This window comes from Hypomesus transpacificus, chromosome 3 (assembly GCF_021917145.1).
Source record: "Hypomesus transpacificus isolate Combined female chromosome 3, fHypTra1, whole genome shotgun sequence".
NCBI classification, from domain to species: Eukaryota; Metazoa; Chordata; class Actinopteri; order Osmeriformes; family Osmeridae; genus Hypomesus; species Hypomesus transpacificus.
Genome location: NC_061062.1, coordinates 9,698,872 through 9,718,398, shown reverse-complemented (window position 1 = coordinate 9,718,398; position 19,527 = coordinate 9,698,872). Strand labels below are relative to the sequence as shown.

The 19,527-nt window shown below is 42.7% G+C and overlaps 3 protein-coding genes across 5 annotated transcripts; 2 read left to right on the top strand and 1 right to left on the bottom strand.

Moving 5' to 3' along the window:
* Positions 1–7,881: 7,881 nt before the first annotated feature.
* On the top strand, positions 7,882–10,761 carry marcksl1a (MARCKS-like 1a). The gene is made up of 2 exons (XM_047018384.1): positions 7,882–8,193; positions 9,389–10,761. The coding sequence occupies exons 1-2, from the start codon at positions 8,110–8,112 to the stop codon at positions 9,923–9,925; spliced, it is 621 nt and encodes a 206-aa protein (XP_046874340.1). The 5' UTR covers positions 7,882–8,109; the 3' UTR covers positions 9,926–10,761.
* Positions 10,762–13,677: 2,916 nt separating this feature from the next.
* On the top strand, positions 13,678–15,295 carry LOC124466470 (interferon alpha-inducible protein 27-like protein 2). 2 transcript variants are annotated; one of them, XM_047018350.1, is made up of 4 exons: positions 13,678–13,827; positions 13,935–13,964; positions 14,631–14,792; positions 15,001–15,295. In XM_047018350.1, the coding sequence occupies exons 1-4, from the start codon at positions 13,818–13,820 to the stop codon at positions 15,090–15,092; spliced, it is 294 nt and encodes a 97-aa protein (XP_046874306.1). In that variant the 5' UTR covers positions 13,678–13,817; the 3' UTR covers positions 15,093–15,295. The 2 variants fall into 2 exon arrangements, with proteins under 2 accessions (XP_046874306.1, XP_046874308.1); XM_047018352.1 differs by lacking the exon at positions 13,935–13,964.
* Positions 15,296–16,653: 1,358 nt separating this feature from the next.
* LOC124466469 (interferon alpha-inducible protein 27-like protein 2A) lies at positions 16,654–18,808 on the bottom strand. 2 transcript variants are annotated; one of them, XM_047018348.1, is made up of 6 exons: positions 18,729–18,808; positions 18,012–18,058; positions 17,537–17,559; positions 17,425–17,454; positions 17,042–17,203; positions 16,654–16,850 (listed from the first exon to the last, which is right to left on the bottom strand). In XM_047018348.1, the coding sequence occupies exons 3-6, from the start codon at positions 17,544–17,546 to the stop codon at positions 16,750–16,752; spliced, it is 303 nt and encodes a 100-aa protein (XP_046874304.1). In that variant the 5' UTR covers positions 17,547–17,559; positions 18,012–18,058; positions 18,729–18,808; the 3' UTR covers positions 16,654–16,749. The 2 variants fall into 2 exon arrangements, with proteins under 2 accessions (XP_046874304.1, XP_046874305.1); XM_047018349.1 differs by having other exon boundaries at positions 17,537–17,691; positions 18,729–18,792.
* Positions 18,809–19,527: the final 719 nt, after the last annotated feature.

The window sequence follows — 19,527 nt, the reverse complement described above, 5'->3', positions numbered from 1 at the left end:
CCCATGATAACCTTGTTTGGAAGCCCTAAAGGAGAAAATTGGCAAAGGAACTGACAGTTACTTGAAGTTTTCCATTGGAATACAAGGGAGATAACAGGATTTTCTGCTCTCTGGGAGCAGGTGTCTCTCATATTGTATCTGTCAAACAAAGATATATTTAACCCACTTTATTTTTATGTATCTGTTTGCCAGGACTGTTTCTCAGACTTTGACAAGGAGTGAATGTACGAGGGAATAATACAGGCAGTAACAGTAAATCCTGTGGGAACTGACAGCATCCATTCCCCAATGAGACACCACAGTAAATAACCCTGCCGCTACCTCCCCCCAGCACCTCGCACTACTGATCAATATGGAATCAATCACCTACAATCCGACTGTCAGACAGTGAAAAACTAGCCTTGCACGGCTAGCAGAGGTCAATATTAGTTGGACAGTGCTGAGTTAGGCTAGTGAAGGCAAGTGGTGATAGGATACTGCGGGTCATCCCCTCAGACAGTGCTAGGCTAATCAGGTCTGTCTAATGTAAATTGTTTCAGCAGACAGTCATTACGCGAGACTACAAACTGCTGAATGTATTCCGGCTAACCTGGCTAAAAGGTAAGGGCTTAATAAGACATGCCTCCTCTATCTTGGACCCACAGTCATTAATCTAAGGAGGAGGGCAAGCCAAGCGTAGAGGCCCTCCAGACTGGAGACTCCTAACCTCGTTTGCGTGACTGACATCTGAGTTCCCCAGGCAACAACTCAGACTAGCAGGAGTAACGATATGCAGAAACCACCAAATGCATTATACATTCATCTCAGCAATTGTATTATATTAGAAAGAGATCCACAACCAATGGACACCAAAGTAGTCACACTAATATGCATATTTTCCTTTTCAGTGTTTGATTGTATGGTCATGTTAAATCACAAAACAAAAAAAGCTAACCTCAAGTAGTGGCCACAGATTCACTTGCTCTTTTTTCATGTGCCAAATATGGCCATTGCTTTAAGTTCCAACTCCCAGTGAGCTTTTTTAATGTTAAAGTAATATTGTATTCCTCCAAGAATTTTTATGACAATGGCAGGGAGTAACCTATTGTTGGTTCCGAAAGCACTGTAATAAAGGGATGTTTTAAATGCTACTGTAAACAGGAGGAGGGCAAGAGAGAGGAAAGTGGGGGAAAGAGATAGAGGGGGTGGGGTTAAAAATAGGTCACACGCCAACGAGCTCAACACACAGCCATGATGATCCATGACAACCCAGATGCAATAGCAGATGGGTAAAAAGGAAAACTGGAGCAAAATGACCAAATAATGAATCGGAGCAAAGCTGGCTTGGGGTGGGTGGGTGGGGGATTGTTGAATAAGCCTATCCTCTCTCTTTCTATCTCTCTCCCTCTTTACCAGTTACTTCTTATTCACAGTGGATTGAACTGAGTCTCATCCAAAATAACTTGACCCATGTATCCTCAATGATCCTATTTGTGCAACATGCAAGATGGGCTGATTTGTCTTGTTGGTTAAAAAGACTGAGAACCCACTGATGTCCAATAACTATGATCTGTAGAGATGATTACTGCTTCTGGGAATTGTGTGTGTGTGTGCATGTGTGTCATCTAACCAATGAGACTGTAAACGAGGGAGGGACAAGAGAAAGTGGGGTCAACAACAGAAGCCTTTCGCTGTCTTTTCTCCACGAAATAACTGAGCGTGTGGACTCGCTCAGCGCATCCCACATGCCTCATTAAAACACAATGGCAATGTATCCACTCCATACGTTTCTCATTCTGCTGCTGGGCCTTTTTTCTTGCTCACTGTCTGGGGGTCTTCATTGCATTCCCTGATGAGAATACTGAGTCTATAGGGAGCCCAGAGAGTGCCTGGATGGTGATGGAAGCGCAGGCTGCCAGTGTGCCGTCTGGTTCTATGCTAGATCTGCTGCCACGATGCTCAGTCAACATCTCAGCAGAGAGAGAGGGAGAAAGAGAGAGAGTGAAAGAGAGAGTAGAGAGAGAGAGAGAGAGAGAGAGAGAGAGAGAGAGAGAGAGAGAGAGAGAGAGAGAGAGAGACAGAGAGAGAGAGAGAGAGAGAGAGAGAGAGAGAGAGAGAGAGAGAGAGAGAGAGAGAGGAGAGAGAGAGAGAGAGAGAGAGAGAGAGAGAGAGAGAGAGAGAGAGAGAGAGAGAGAGAGAGAGAGAGAGAGAGAGAGAGAGAGAAGACTGGATTATGCAGACAGCTGGGAAGAGCTTGGGCCAGTTTAAGCTGCAGACGTTATAAGAACCAGACAGACCGACCCCCCCCCCCCCCCCCACACACACACACACACACACGAACATACCGTACACTCACATTCAAAACAAACACACATTGACTCACAAGGAGGCTTGCAAATATACATAATCTTGAATGCATCATAACATAAAATGCCTCAACATGAACTGAAGTGCTTAGAACTGTATTCTGGCTGCAATTACAAACATGGAGACATTTAAGATGCAATGCTATATCCAAAACCTACATCAATGACTTTCTAAACATTCAAAATCAAAGACAGAAATGTATAAACAATTATATACAACCTGGAATTTAACTTTTAGTATTCTTAACTGACAATCATTCTCTATGCAAAATACAAAAAACAATATGTTGAGCTAGGTGGGGCTGTAATAACATGAGTGATGTTTGATGCCTGAGTCATGCATACAGAGTGGAGGATCACTGCTGAGGGGAAGCACTTTTGTGGATATCTCTCTCTCTCCCCTCCCCCAGCCCAGCCCTCACCCCCTGCCAAGACACAGCAGGGTTGCCAGGTCAAACTTAGCACCACCCCCCATCACCCCTCTTCTTCCCTGTCTCTCTAATACCCATCCCCCCATCCCTTTAGCCCAATTCCTAAATCTGCATTACAATGAAATCACAGTGGCAGGGTTTGGGAAGAGGGGGCACAGCCAATCAGACTGCAGGAAACTGCGAAGATCCAACTGGGAGGGGTCTCTTACAGAATGACAAGCTCACAGTTACAGAGATTTACCAGGCTGCAATTACAATCACAAAAGCAGCAAGCCAAATGTGTGTGCGAGTGCTTGTGCAGTACGGTTCTATGTGTAAAACAGCCTAACGGCAGTTGTGCTGGGGGCTATTTGAGAGTGAAGGAGACAGGTGTGTAGTCTAGTGTGAGCCTGTTATTCATTCTTTATGAAGGGAACGTTGACTTGTCCGTATTGTTGAGATGTCGCTAAGTTTGATTTATCTCTGCAAGCGAGAGGGAGAATTTTACTGTGAGGGTTTCTTTGAACTGATCTCTCAAATGGGATTAACAAAAAGGAGAAAATGAAAATAGCTTTATAATGTCACAAAGGGAGTACTGCCGTTCCTACATCTATACATGCAAGGTTCCTAAATGTCTCACTCTACAGCCCGAGATATAATATTTCGGAATGTCCTCATATGGATGCAGCTATGTTTGTCTGCCTCTGTTTCATCTATCCACCTGGCCTAAGTCTGTCCTCGTGGTCTTCTATGACTCTGTGTGTGTCTCTGGATACAATACGTGTGGTGGTTGTGGGGGTGCGTCCGAGAGAGAGCAGCGTGAGTGAGGGAGGAGGGAGTGGTGGATGGATGGATGGGGGAGGAATGAGGAAGAAGAGGCTGTGGTGCTGATGAATGAGAAGATGGCACACTGACCCACTAACGCGGGAGCTACACTGCCAGTGGGGAAGGGCTGCCCTACTACTGTATGGCTGGCTGTCTCACACATGCACATAAGCACATGCCCAACCCCCACTCCTACTTGATGTGTCTCTGGATTTCAGTCTTCCTTTCTCCTACACTCGTCTCCATTCCCCTCACCATCCGCTTCTCCTTAAGCTTAGGATCAACACAGAGGGGAGGTTTGTGTGTGCCTGCCCATGTATGTTGTTGGACTGATGAGGCCCAAGTGTTATGTCAACACATACAAACCTGGAACAATTGGCATTGTTTGCATATAAAGAGTCTAGCCATTGTACCTAGGGCTGAGTCAAAGATAGGCAGACAGAAACTCTTAAATCACCAAGGAGATTGTTGCCCTAAAACAGTGTGGTTGAGGACCATGGACAATGACGCAAAGATATAGGTAGAGAGAAAGACAAAGAGATTGATAAAGAGAAAGACAGATGGAATAAAACAGAGATATGTAGTCTGTGGTTAAGGGCTTATGAGTAGAGCACAGCCAATTGTTCCTGTGGTCACAGTGCTCTGTGTGCTAACTGTAAACCCTCCCCACCAGTCGCCACTGTGTATGTGCGGGGATTCACAGTCATCTCAAATAAACCAACCCTAAACGATAAGAAAAACTAAACAGAAGCCTGGGTCCATATCCTCTCACGTCCCAGCCCCCTCTGAGTTCTCACAGTAGACCCACATACTGAACAACTCCTCTTCACAACATGGATGTAGCCTAGCAGTTTCCATGGTAACCGTCACTATGGCATGTCTGCGTCTGACGGCAAAGTTCTGAGGAGCCTATGTGCGGCAACCTATCGATTGGAGTGGGGGGAGGGGAGGGGGATGGGCGGGTAGGAGGTGGCTCAAGATGTCCTTGCTTTGCCATCTCTGGAGAGGTTTCGGTTGTGTTCCTTATCATTTCATCAATCATGCCTACAATGCAACAACCTCTCAGGAGCCCGTCCATGCTCAGTGGAGCATCCAGCTAAGATCCCATCATCTTACTTTTGAATCTCCTCCGAACCAGCTGCTGCCAAACCTTGACGGCCTATAGATATTTCTCCAGTATTTCTCTCAAGTTCCCTGCCTAGACTTCAGCCACACTCTGTGGGGCCGACTGTTGAAAACCCTTTTAGTTAATAAGGCACTTAATTGAAACTATTATCATTACAAAGGGCTTTCTTTTAAGTGTTGATCCCCTATTCATCTCAATGATGGTGGCTTCTCTCTGTACTTCATTATCCTTCTAATTAGATGTATATCACTTCAAATGGGTTGTACAAGAGTCTACCCAGAATTCTGAATGCATACCCACATATTGTATCGCGTAAACCCACAGAGCATTCTCAGAATTGTTCTGTAGAACTCATTCATGGCAGAGTTTCTGTAAGCACAGAGAGTTGGTGTTCCAATAATAATCCCTCACTGTTCTATAGTGAATGTGTGAAAGTCATACATTTAGAAAAAAGTGTATTGTGTGAAAAAAAGTGTGTAAAAATGTATTCATCTCATTGCATTACATATGTGTGCAGAGAGCAACAACACAGATAACACACATGCATGCAGAAGTGTCCACCGAAGAAATTGGTTCTCTGCATTTTCCAATCCAAGCTGTTCTTCCTCCAAGGGTAGCCAGGAGCAGTGGGCAGCCATTTCAGCAGAACCCACGGTCCAAGTGCTCATGAACAATCTGTTCTGTATAATTTTGTATTAGGACCCTTCCTTCCCTTGCATTATAACCGACCTCTATATTTCATGTAATTCGGGAAAGTATAAGCTTTGTAGCAGAAATTCCTGTGGGCATTGTGGTATTTGCACATTAACTGAGCAGAACTACCATAAATGTGTAGTCATCTTTCTCTCATAAACCATGGGAACAGTAGACAGGCTGCAGCGCAGGCTCTGTTGTTTTAGTGATTCTGTATGCATGAACTGTTGACAAAATCAGCAACCATGGGAAATTACATATTCATTGAGCAGTTACGCTCAACAGATCCATTCAAGGTGACTCTGTCAAAAAACACAATTTTTTGTTGTTTTCCCTCTTACTCTAAGGTTCCTTCGTATTCTTCTTCTTTTTCCTGCCTCTCCCTTCTATTTCTCTCTTTAACCTCCCTCCTCTCTTTTTTTCCCGGACTACAGTCTACTTGAGATGCTCATCAGCTGGCTTGTTAAGGCAGGAACAATGGAGTCTTTTTGCCAGTTGAGGGCTCATCCTGTGTCAGGGCACGAAATATGGGCAGCCACACAAACACAGGCATTGACTGTGTTGAAGAAGAAATGTCAATGAAAGGAGGAGAAGCAACATGTTGAACGTGACAGAAAGGAGTAAGCAGGTTTAGGCCAGAGAAAGTCCTTTAACCTCAATTGCATCACAGTAAAACCAGACCCAATTTGTCTGAGAGTTTGTGTGTGTATGTGTGTGTTTGTTAGTACAGTACAACAATAAATTAATCTTACAATAACAATAAGATGGTCAGTATATTTCAAATGTTATCTTCCCCCTGTCCTCTTCAGTCATATCACTTGGAACCCAAAGGTCCCTTTTCCCTCTTCAGATTATTTTGTTTGGTTTTTAGATCAAAAAGCAGTAAGAATTTAGAGTGGGGATGTAGATTTCTCAGCAAAAGCTAAAAGTGGGGTGTCTACATGTGAGTATGGCACACAGTGATTGATCACCCCACCGCCACCCTCAAGAAAGGAATCTTTTGATATCTAACATTGGAGATAATGTACCACTCATCTTAATAAAGCCTTGATTCAGACACCCCACATCAGAAAAGCAGATAGGAATTCCAAAGGGATGATTGTAGTGGTGTTGGAGACACTGGGGCTGGGGGAGGAGAGGAGAAAAGAGCTGGCCTCGTCTTTACATCTCTCATGCGATTGGAAGGGGAGGGGAGAGGGGGCTTGGAATTTTAACCCCTAAGGGTCTTTTCTACTCCAGGGAGCTCAGCCCAGTCAAAAGAGGCAGATCCTTTTCTGGGTAGTGAGTGCATGCCAGACATACCAAAGCAGAGATGTAGTGTGTGTGTGTGTCTGTGTGAGTGTGTTTGTGTGGGTGTCATCAACTAATCCAAAAACCGGGGACATTCAGGGAGACATATACACACACTTTATTTGAACAGACACCATCGAAGCAAGGAATACAGGAGGAAATCATAAATTCAACTTAATATATAAAATACCACAGAGGACGTCTTTGTGTTCATAGGAGTGTTCCTCTATGTGTTTCTATGAATGCCTGTAGATAAGGATCCTGCTTGAAAAAATTACAGAAAGGGTCCCAAATTCTCTGAATTAAGAGTAGTGACTTGGAAAAGAGATGTGTGGGCCCACAGGCAGATGAACAAGCTCATCTGTCAGTGACTCCACCTCATGACCATTGCCCCACACTCATAACTCTTGACCTAACATATCACCTTTGACCCCCCACCCCCTTTGACCTCCCCCTCCCCACGCAGTCATGAGAAATGTTGTTGGCTTTCATCACTTTCATCTCAGGTGTTTCTTCTCAAAATGGCCTTGTCACAGCCTTGTGGTCATAGGATAATAATGGGAATGGTCCTATGGTTCCTTTTCATGAACTACAGATATTTTTGAATATCCATCCCTTTTAGGGTTATTGCCATAACTTGTTTTGGGGGGGTCTGTATCTATTCACCTGTCTCTTTGTCATTTGAAATTTAGCTTCATTTCATAATATCTCCTCTGTAAATCACGAGCTACTCAGCCATTAGGTCAATGAGGTAAGGGCAACGATCCTATTCTAACATTGTCATGCACTATGTGCTTTCGTGAAAACACATGGGTTTCTAAGTCATTATCAGCGTACGTGGCTTTAGAACTTGTCATAAAAGATGCCTAACATGGACCAATGTCAGAGTTCGTCATGAAATAGAAGATTGTCAAGAAAGATTGTTATTTCAATAGTAGCCTGCTATAAAGCTACAAGATATCAAGACACCAGATGCAACAGATTGTTGAGGTCTAGTCCTCCGTAAATTACCTATTAACTTAAAAACAAAGATCGTTCTTTATGCTCTTAAATTATCCTTACATCGAAAAGTGACTGTGGTTGAGTCTGTCTATAATAGGGGGGCGGGGGTATTCCAACCGAAGGCTGCAGATTGGGCACGTCCGTGCTGTCACGCCCATAGGTGGAGTTAATGGTCGATTTTGAGGCGCGGTTGAAATACTCACACTTGTAGCCTAGACATTCTTTAATTTGAGCTCAGCAGCCGTGAGGTTAGTTGTAGATAACGAGGATCTTCTCTTGCTTTTTGAACACAAGGCACCATCACGGATTTTTCTATCTGGCAAGGTACACCTATCACTGGGCTGGATTTTTAACCACAAAACTTCTCGAGGTTTTTCTTTTAGATTTTATTTTTGTTTAAAAACCATAACACGAAAAAATGGGAGCCCAATTGTCCAAGGGTGGAGTAGCTGTGGAAGGGAAAGCCGTCGCCGACACGGCTGGTGCTAAAACAAATGGCCAGGTAAGGTTTGGTTGTTGGTTTATATCCACATTGTCATTCAACGCCCACTTCCAGCGTGGGTCGTGTGGCCAACGTGTTCAGGGCTCCGAATACCGCAGGGTTGACAGTGCCTGATGGGTTAAAGTGTAATACACCTTATTGAAAAGAAAATGATTTTGAGTGAAAATTGTAAAACCACTTGTTTTGGGTCAAGTTGTGAATTGTCTAACATCATTACTCACTACCCATCATTAGCTAACTGACTTAGACATCGTTAGTTAGCATGGTAGCTTACTGGATGATCTAGCGTTATGAGTCCCTTGCCATTATTAACATTCGCTATTATCAGACTTTTCGTCTGGCAACTTGCCAAAGCGTCGATTAAATTGTTAGTGCTGACCACGTTAATCAAAATAAACAAGGAATTCTAATTTGGTTCATAAATGACACGCCTAAATGTGAAATCTATTTAAAAGACTTGTAATTTGGCCAAGCGGTAGCGCTGGAGTGGTAAGCACCCGCGCATCGAACAAAAGATGCAAAGGTGCAAAGGATGCAAATGGGTCGGCGCGAGGCGCATTTTGCTGAGTTGCAAACGGGCGCTATCAGCAAATGGTTGAGAGAAACTAAGTTTGTCTCTTGTGACATATAGCCGAATACCCAAACAATTTGCTAACGTGCATTTTAATTGATCTAAATATAGATCAATTAGTTCGTCGTTTGGCGGAGGAGGATGCTATTTCGTGGTCTTGTATATGATGGCTGCAAACTCAATGAACCTCAATCTCCCAAATGATCCACATAGTGCATGTAATTAAATTATAGAACGTCCCGATTCGCCGATTGTGTTTGGTGTATAGATGGTAAAGCAATGCACTCAGAAATCCTCGATACTGTGTAGAGTAAACATTAACTGTTGAAGCAGACAGACTTGCGCGCAAGCACCAGGCTTGATTCCTTTGTTTCAAATACCGCTTGCTCCCTGAACGTTTTCCATGGATCTCGTCTGCCCCCATGTGTTGAATTAAGGGTACAGGTCTATCAGACAGCTAGGTTGTCCGTTGAACCCTGTTCCGTTTTGGTGTACTGTGGTGTATTCAAAATATCTCAATGTGGCATGACACCACCTCCCTATGAAATCAGGGTTAATAGGTAATTTTGTTTACATGGGACATTTTGCCTCTGTCTGAATTTTTGTATCGTTTTTAATCCACAGGAGAATGGACATGTCAAGACCAACGGTGATGTCTCTGCTAAGCCTGATGGGGATGGAGCGGTCACAGATGGAAACGGAGCTGCAGAGCCAGCCAAAGAGGAAGAGACTGGTGCCGGCGATGCCATCGAACCAGCCCCTGCTGCTGAAGGAGAGGCCGCCAAGACCGAAGGGGATGCCACCAAGGATGCCAAGAAGAAGAAGAAGTTCTCTCTGAAGAACTCCTTCAAGTTCAAGGGTATCAACCTCAAGAAGAACAAGAAGGGCAGTGAGGAGGTCAAGGCGGAGGAGGCCGCCTCCCCCACAGCAGAGGAGAAGCCTGAGGAGAACGGCCACGCTGCCAAGGAAACCAAAGAGGAGACGCCAGCGGCTGAGCCTGTGGCAGAGGCCAAGGAGGAGGCTGCCCCAGCCTCCGAGGGCGAGGCCAAGGCCGCAGAGGAAGCCCCACCCACAGAGGCAGCCCCTGCCGAGGAGGCCGCCGCCCCTGCAGAGGTCACGACATCTGCAGCCTCCGAGGAGGCCGAGCCGAAAGCAGAGTGATTACATCCTGCCCACGGCACCTGAACTGTTTTCCAAGATTAAAGTATATAAATATATATGAGAGACTCGTGCCACATTCTTAAAGTTCTAAACAAAACTACAAAATAATAAAATTGAAGAAGGATATACCACGTTTGCTGATTCAACCACCAGTTCACTGCCTTTTATTATTTCTCAACTGACGGAATCTCACCTGGCCCTCATGATGAAAGTGCTGTCTTATGTCTCCCCCTCATGGTATACACAGGAACTGGCATGTGGGGAGGGGTTTGGATCGGATGTAGAGCGAATCAGGAATACTGACTTATTTTCCCTATTCATGGAACAAGCATCCTTTTAACAGCGTGGCAACCCTATAACTTTTTTTTTTTTTTTTTTTCATTCTGGGATCTAAAAATCGACAACAGTTATGGAGTGGGGCAGATTGTCTTCACTCAAAATGACTGTTATATGAACACAAATCTTTCAAAAGATCCTTATAATTCTAGAATTCTACATTCCTATGTTTTACCCCCAAATTTCAAGTATTTTGTGCTGTATAGATTAACTAAATTCAAGGAGGGGAGGAGGAAAGCGCCATGTCTTTTTTTGTGCATTTTTTTATTATTTTTCTGGCTAAAACCACATCTGAGCTTTCTCGAGTCTTGCAGTGTTCACATTTAAGAGTTTATGATGCAGGGGTTGAGGTTGTGTACAAAATGTGAGCTTTTTATCTGCAATATGTCTCTGTAAATATGTTTTGGCCAATATTTTTGGTTCTCTTTATTTTGCTATTGTTTAAAGATGTTAATGGTTTATTGTAACTTTTATTAAGGGTAAATAAATGTTTGATCCCCTCTGTTGGTGTGAGCCTCTTGTTTGTCTGAAGCTGTCAGCCAGTGAATGGTGGGTCATATTTTTTAAGAATGAGAACTACAACAAATTGTTCCTCGAATTCCCCAAAAGAGTTGGTCTCCCTTTGAGATGTCATTCAATCTGTGCTGTCAGTTTGACAGCACATGAAAGTAACACAAGCGGCAAAACCCAATAAATATATGTGGCATACTATATCAGAAGTAGGATGGTAAAACAATTGGTCTCAGACAGACATTGGATATTTAGGGAAGCGATGAGTTGTAAGGGCTTCTGGGGCCTAGATCTACCAAAAGTTCCACAGGAGACTCCAGGTTTGCCCCTGATCAAATTAGAAAGATGGGAGGACATAGGACCACTGTATTCGTTACTAGCAAATCTGGCATGTCCATTGTAACTTAACATCAAAGATTAACGAATAAGGCGAGGCAGTGTACCCACCTTGAAAAGGTAGCTTACCTGGAACACTTATTAAATAATGCAAAAAAGGGCCCTATGCATAATTTGCAAATGACAATTCACTTCGATAACTTTGTTTTCTGTATCTTGAGCGGTTGCTTTGTGCAATTAGGCAAGGTTTAGGAACACAAAGTTATCACACCATTGGACGAAGGCTGTAGGGCACTACATGATCTGAATGGTATTGCATTATGCGAAATATTTTTAACCAATACTTTTTTACGGATGCAAAATATTATTGACCATAATTTGACTCCATCCTTGTGGGCATGACCCTCAGTGTCAGGGATCGGGGGGGTTTTCCAGAAAGCAGGTTATGCAACATAACCGGGTAAATTAACAGCTGATTCACAATGTTGCAGCAACCCTACTGGTAATGTTGCTACAATGCTGGGTGTCAGCTGGGGAGTTAACTTACCTGGGTATGTCACATAACCTGCTTTCTGGAATACCCCCCGTCCGGCTCTCAATTTATAAGAATCTGCTTTAGTTTCGGACTGAGTTAGCTGGCACGATATAGGTTTCATTTGTCAGGAAAGGCTAGGACTGGACAGTATAGATAAGACCAAATAAGATACACTTATACAATCTTTAAGAAGGTGAAAGGGGACTTTGTGAGTATATCCTTAGCGCCTATTTTTGGGACTGCATTTAAGTATGCATTTTAAATGTCATGTCTGCATATTATTTTTCACATGAATGTTTACCTCCTGTTGTCTGTTTAGTGATGGTCAGTGCAGCAGTGGCAGGTGCAAGTAAATAAACAGTTATCAAAAACAGAATGTACTCAACTATTTAATAATAAATCATTCTGAGAACGTTGACTGTCACGTTAACCAATTTTGTCAAGGATGATTCATTTCTGAGTTTAAGTCTGAGTTTGACAGACTTATTGGGCATTATGTTTTATTATCTTTTACTATTTACTATGTAAATCAGGGAGCAAATAATGTAGTCTGTCCCCTCATTCCACGTGGGGCCATAGCCCTGACACCAGTGGTCTTGGGAACAGTAGGCTTCACTGCTGCCGGCGTTGCTGCCAATACCATAGCTGCCAGTATGATGGCTGCAGCAGCTGCTGGCAACGAAGGTGTGTTAGCTGGATCGACTGTGGCTTTGCTGCAGTCTATTGGTAGGCCTTCCGACTGTAACGTTTCAATGTCTGTGTGATAAGTCAATGTGCACAATACTTGGATTAGACAAACATAGTTAATAAATATATAAAGAGAATAGATTATAGTAATTTATTATAGTAACAGAGTAATCCAATCGTACATTTCAGAGTACACAAGAGTTTTGTGTTCCATATCCTCTTCTGTGTTAATTGCCTCCCTGACAGTGTGTGTTGTTTCCCAAGGTGCTGCAGGCTTGGGTGCAGCTGCTACAGCAGCAGTGGGCAGTGTCGGAGCATGGGTGGGGACGGCTGCAACTGCAGCTGTTCTCATCTGACCATCCCAATTCACTACTCCACCTTGAAGGAGGAGTCTCATATCTAGTGCAGATAGTCACATAAAGGCTACCATGATTTCTCTTGTTGCTCAAAGCAGCAGCACTTTTTGATGTATTATTCATATTTACTGTTTTAAGAGGAAAACTAGTGCATGACTGCATTTCTTCAGAGACACTTTTTAATATAATTAAACCTTGAGCGCTGTAATTCTTCAACACTATCTATATATGTCAAAGTGTAATGAGTGGGTTATGTGTAATTTGTTCATTATTAGTTGAAATGATGGTTATGAATTTCTACTGGTCTATGGCTTTGGTGAGCCCCAGAGTCAAGAGATGCTTTTTGAAATAATCTCCCAATTAAACTCACATTTCCAGATTACTTAAATATGACTTCCCCTAAAGCAGTACTTCCTTGGAAGGAAAATTACACTAACTTTTCATAAAAGGAATTCCAGAGTAAACTACTATGCTCCCATGGCACATCCTACAAGAAACACCATAGATTTAATTTGTCAAGAAATAAAAGAAAAATAAACTATAAACCCCAGCCTGAATCGAGCTCTAAAGACCAGTCAAATTGATCTTTATGAGTTTATCTACTGTACTGCAAATAAAATGATGTCACTGACTAGACTTTTGAGTCTTCTGAAAGACTTAAGTGTGTTTACATATATGATGTCTTATTAAATAAGACGCTTGGCCTGATTGGAATATTTATATATGATTCATCAGAGATCACCGACATAACCAGAGATCAGGTTATGTCTGTTCCCAATCATGCCTAACAACCCAAAATAACCTATTTTTTTTCTTTAACTATGGTTAATCTTCCTCGACTTTTTAGTAACCTTTTTAGTAACGTATCTCTGATGCCATGTCACTGCTTGTATACTTATTATAACCTTCAGCTAATTACTGTGTATGTGTATACTTTGCACCCTGCTTGTGGGCGTGACCCTCAGAGTGTTAGGGATCTGGCTTATCTGTCTTTCAATTCACAAGAAATTGCTTCAAGTTTGGTTTCGGACTGAGTGAGTCAGCTGGCACGCCATAGGTTTCATTTGTCAGGAAAGGCTAGGACTTGACACTATAAAAACCAGAGCCTCAAACGATCTTTACAGAAAGCGAAATGGGACTATGTGAGTATAGCCTTAGCGCCTATTTTTGGGACCGCATTGAAGTATGTATTTAGTCATGTTCGCATTTCAGTTTTTAAATTAATGTTTGCCTCCTCTTGTCTGTTTAGTTCTCTTTATTGGAGCAGTGGCAGGAGCAGGTAAACAGTTACAACATATTATCAAAATCAACAGAATGTAGCTACTTAACTATTTAATAATGCATAATTCACGTAGGCCGTGGTAACCAATTTGTCGAGGATTATTCATTTCTGAGTTTGTTTCTGACAAAACAAATAAGGGAGACCGGGGAGCGAGATTAAGTTAGTTTCATATTCAACATTCGTAAGACGCCACTTTGCAGCGTCGAGTTAAGGACCGGGTAAAAACTAAACCGTACAATTTAGAAAATGTATGTTTCATTATATTTATATGGATATAAAACTTCAAACTGTCACCATATTATTCTAATAATGTCTGGCCTACTTCTACAACCTTTACTTTTTCAATTACATTTCAAACAAAATGATAGAAAATAAATTTGTTTTGGAAAATCAAAAATTAGATTTTTTGACACAAGCTTGAAAAATATTATTAGAATTATTGAGGATTTCATGCTATTTTCAGAGATTAGAGATTCTGTATCTTTTTTTTTACTTAATTGAGAAATTGAAGGTTGTGGAAGTAGCCCAGACATTATTAGAATAATCTGGTGAATGTTTGAGATTTTTTTGTACAATTTTGAAAAAGTTATTAAGATTATCGAGGATTTCATGTTATTTTCAGAGATCAGTCAGCAAATAATGTATTATGTTCCCTCTTTCAAGGTGGGGCCATAGCCCTGGCACCAGTTGCCTTGGGAGCAGTAGGCTTCACTGCTGCCGGTATTGCTGTCAATTCCATAGCTGCCGGTATGATGGCCGCAGCCGCTACCGCCAACGGAGGTGCTGTGGCAGCTGGATCGACTGTGGCTTTGTTGCAGTCAGTTGGTAGGCCTTCCGTCTGTAATGTTTCAATGTTTGTATGATACGTCAATGTGCACAATACTTGGATTAGACAGACATTGTTAATAAATATATAAAGAGAAAATATGTATTATAGTAATTCAATTGTATATTTGAGAGTACACAAGAGTTTTGTGTGCCATATCCTCTTCTGTGTTAATTGCCTCCCTGACAGTGTGTGTTGTTTCCCAAGGTGCTGCAGGCTTGGGTGCAGCTGCTACAGCAGCAGTGGGCAGTGTCGGAGCAGTGGTGGGGACGGCTGCAACTGCAGCTGTTCTCTTCTGACCATCCCAATTCACTACTCCACCTTGAAGGAGGAGTCTCATATCTAGTGCCAATAATCACATGAAGGCTATTATGATTCTCTTGTTGCTCAAAGCAGGAGCACTTATGACTATTACTCATATTTACTATTTTAAGAGGAAAGCTAGTGCGTGACTGTGATGATAACATTTTTTATAAAAGAAACACTTTTGTATATAATTAAACATTTAGCACTGTAATTCTTTGGATTCTTCATTTTACGAGTGCAATGAATGAGTTGTGTAATTCTTTCAATATTAGTTGAAATGATGGTTATTAATTTCTACTGGTCAATAGCTTTGGTGAGCCCCAGGGTCAAGAGATGTTTTTTGAAATAATCTCCCAATTAAACTCATATTTCCAGATTTTAAATCTGACTCCCCCTACAGCAGTACTACCTTGGAAGGAAAATTACACTAACTTTTCCTTCATAAAAGAAATTCCAGAGTAAACTACTATGCTTCGATGGCACATCCTACAAGAAACACCATAGATTTCATTTGTCAAGAAATAAAAGAAAAAATAAACCATAAACCTTAGCCTAAATCGAGCTCTACAGACCAGTCAAATTGATCTTTTACTTTCAGTCCTCTGAAAGACTTGTCTGTTGACATCTATGATGTCATATTGCATAAGGCACTTGGCCTGATTGGAATATTTATATATGATCCATCTCTTCGTAGAGATCAGGTTATGTCTGTTTACAATCATACCTAACAACCCAAATTAACTTTAGTTTTTTAACTATAAAGAACCTTCCTTGACTTTTAATAACCTAGGAACATTTAATAAACAAACCAGTACATTGCTCTACCGTATTTTAACAATCATAAATATTCAAGCACTTGCTAAAATGCTGTTCTTTGAGTTTTGGATTTCAATATGCGTCCACTGTCTCATGTTTGCGCCAGTTTATAACTATGTTGTTTGATTCCAACACAAAAGTTTATTCTTTGGGAGCCTGAGGTTCAAACAGATATCCACTGATGTACTCACATTTACATTACATTTAGTCATTTAGCAGACGCTCTTATCCAGAGCGACTTACAGTAAGTGAAGGGACATTCCCCCAAGGAAAGTAGAGTGACGTGCCTTGCCCAAGGACACCGTCATTTTGGCACGGCCAGGATCGAACCGGGAATCAAACCAGCAACCTTCTGATTAATAGCAAATCAAATCAACATTTGTATAGCCCTTTTTACACGCAAGCATGTCACAGAGGGCTTCACATACGCCCATAGAACTGCCCCTCAATAGCCCGATTCCCTAACCGCTCAGCCATCTGACTCCCTACTCACACACTGGAGACAACATTAGAGTCATAATGCAGCACTTTTGCTTCAATAAAAAAACAAAAAGGAAATGACTAGCCATAACACATCTATAAAAAAGGATGGTTGGATGTTCTAGCTGCTTGACTGAGATTAGACTGGAGCATCACACGCGGACTGGAAATAGCAAACTAACTCCTGCTCTGCTATGCCACTATGGAAACTCTAAAGCAGTATTCAATCATGTCAACAACACAAAACAAGAATACAAATCTTACTACTTCCTTCCTTTAATGATATCATTTATGACATTTAAGAGCATTGACATTACAACCATAATTGCTTCATAAATGCATGATGTGAAGGGATCACTTCCAGATCTTTGAGTAGAGCCATCTCACTCCTTCTCCAGTTGCAGCCCCCAGACTGCCCAGTGCCACTGTTGCTGTGCCAGACAGCCCTGCAGCAGCTACAGGAAGAACACCCACAGCACATCAGGTCCATGCATGCATGTAGACGACATCACACAAACAACCTCCAAAACACAGTTTACCATTAGAAAACCAGGATATATCTACAATAGGTTAAAGGGCGTCAAATCATTACAGTTGACTGTGATACAGCCGTTACATGGTATTAGTGTTATGTTTTGAACATTACCTGCCGACTGCAGACAAGCCACCAGGCCACCTGCTGCTACCCCACCTCCATTGGCTACAGCTGCAGTAGACATCAAGGATGCAGCTATGGACCCAGCAGCAATCCCACCAGCAGTGAAGCCGATCATTCCCAGGGCCACAGGGGCCATGAGTACTGCTGTCCCTGTTACCCAGAATAAACTAAATTAAGTAGCCCTTCTGTTTTAAATTACCAGCATACTTCATTGGGTTGTAAGGTACATTGTAAAGTGTTCCTTTTTATTATAGCTTGCATAGATCGGCACTGCCATACAAAAATGAAACAGTACCAAGGCCTATTTATTTTGATGGAAGCAAGTAACAAGTTTGATTGTATTTTTGACAGTGGACTATTTAATACATCACCTGCTCCAACTGTAACTGCAATCACTTGTCCTAAAAAAGCAGAGTGTTTGAGAGTGAGATCCTACACACTGGAGAAAATCTATAAATCATATTTCCAAAAAGGGTAACTTACCTGCTACCATTTTCTTTATGTTTCTTTTAGATCAAATGAAAATGATAAAGATCAAACGATAGTAAGAAACAGTTTTGATGAATTTGTTTTTGCTAACTTGTCTTGCACAACTGTCCCAGCTTCAGGTCCAGCTGTAGCCAGGCAGTAATCAGCTCCTGACAGGTCAGTGCAATAACAATTGAAAACCATTGCCGCGGGACATATCACGTAGATAATAAAATCAATGTATAAATATTAACTTATAGTCGTAACACAGAGGGGTTGTACGTTTACAGACAATTACAGGTTTAGCTACGTTTCTTACGATTGTGCCAATTTACGTACATACTTTCTAACTTGTTGTTATTGTTGCCAAACACCGACAATACGGTAGCTGAGGGCCGTTACATAGTTAGGTTAGCTATTGCAACGGACTTTTTCAGTTTGATACAATACATTTCAATTAGATGTACAAACTCAAACGAAAGCTACATACCGAGATAAATATATGATTATTTAAACCTAGGATGAAATATATCAAATGTATTCTCGTCATCTGCCGCTTGTCCGGGGATCGGGTCGCGGGGGCAGCGACCTAAGCAGGGAGGCCCAGACTTCCCTCCCCCCGGCCACTTCCGCCAGCTCTTCCTGGGGGACCCCAAGGCGTTCCCAGGCCAGCTGAGAGACATAGTCCCTCCAGCGTGTCCTGGGTCTTCCCCGGGGCCTCTTCCCAGTGGGACGTGCCCGGAACACCTCACCAGGGAGGCGTCCAGGAGGCATCCTAATCAGATGCCCGAGCCACCTCAGCTGGCTCCTCTCGACGCGGAGGAGCAGCGGTTCTACTCTGAGCCCCTCCCGGATGACCGAGCTTCTCACCCTATCTCTAAGGGAGAGCCCGGACACCCTACGGAGAAAGCTCATTTCGGCCGCTTGTATTCGCGATCTCGTTCTTTCGGTCACTACCCATAGTTCGTGACCATAGGTGAGGGTAGGAACGTAGATCGACTGGTAAATAGAGAGCTTCGCCTTTCGACTCAGCTCCTTCTTCACCACGACGGACCGATGCAGAGCCCGCATCACTGCGGACGCCGCACCGATCCGCCTGTCGACCTCGCGCTCCATTCTTCCCTCACTCGTGAACAAGACCCCGAGATACTTGAACTCCTCCGCTTGGTTCAGGATCTCCTCCCCGACCCGGAGATGTGGGTCAAATGTATTCTTCTTTATATAATCTATCCTGGTAGCACCCAACTTGTGACAGTGAGACAACAACGAACACGTCACTACCTATTGACTCACATCCGTATTTTCTTGATTTTGATTGGTGGATCAAACCCATATACATCTTATCGACTAGAAGTTGCATTTCGTGGGATGTTTTAACTCACTGGGCATAATGTGAAGACCTCTGTGGTATTACTTATAAAAAGGACTGGACAAATACAATTTAATTTGCCTTAATTTTTTTATGCATGCATTTAAATACTGGGCTCAGAGTCGTTCATTAGGAGCTAAATCTTTTTTTGCGTTTTGGACGTCCATATGGACGTCCATAGACTGACGGCGATGGCTGCTGATCTTTGCCTGGATGGACGGACGGCGATGCTGTTCAGAGTGCCGTCCATAGAGGGAGCATATATTTTGGACGGCGTCATAGCCGTCCATATGGACGGCGATGCTGTTCAGAGTGCCGTCCATAGAGGGAGCAGATATTTTGGACGGCGATGGATTAGCAGGGACGTCCCTCGTGCCGTCCATAGAGGGAGCAGGTATTTTGGACGGCGTCATAGCCGTCCATATGGACGGCGATGCTGTTCAGAGTGCCGTCCATAGAGGGAGCAGATATTTTGGACGGCGATGGATTGAATGTTTAGCAGGCTGTTGAGCTAACAGAACTGCCGAAGGCTACCATAGCATGTAGCTAGCTACATTAACTTTGGATGACTCAATCTTTTGTCAAGTTAATTTGTATGAATTGCATGTTAGTGCAATATTTACGCATTTATTCTGTT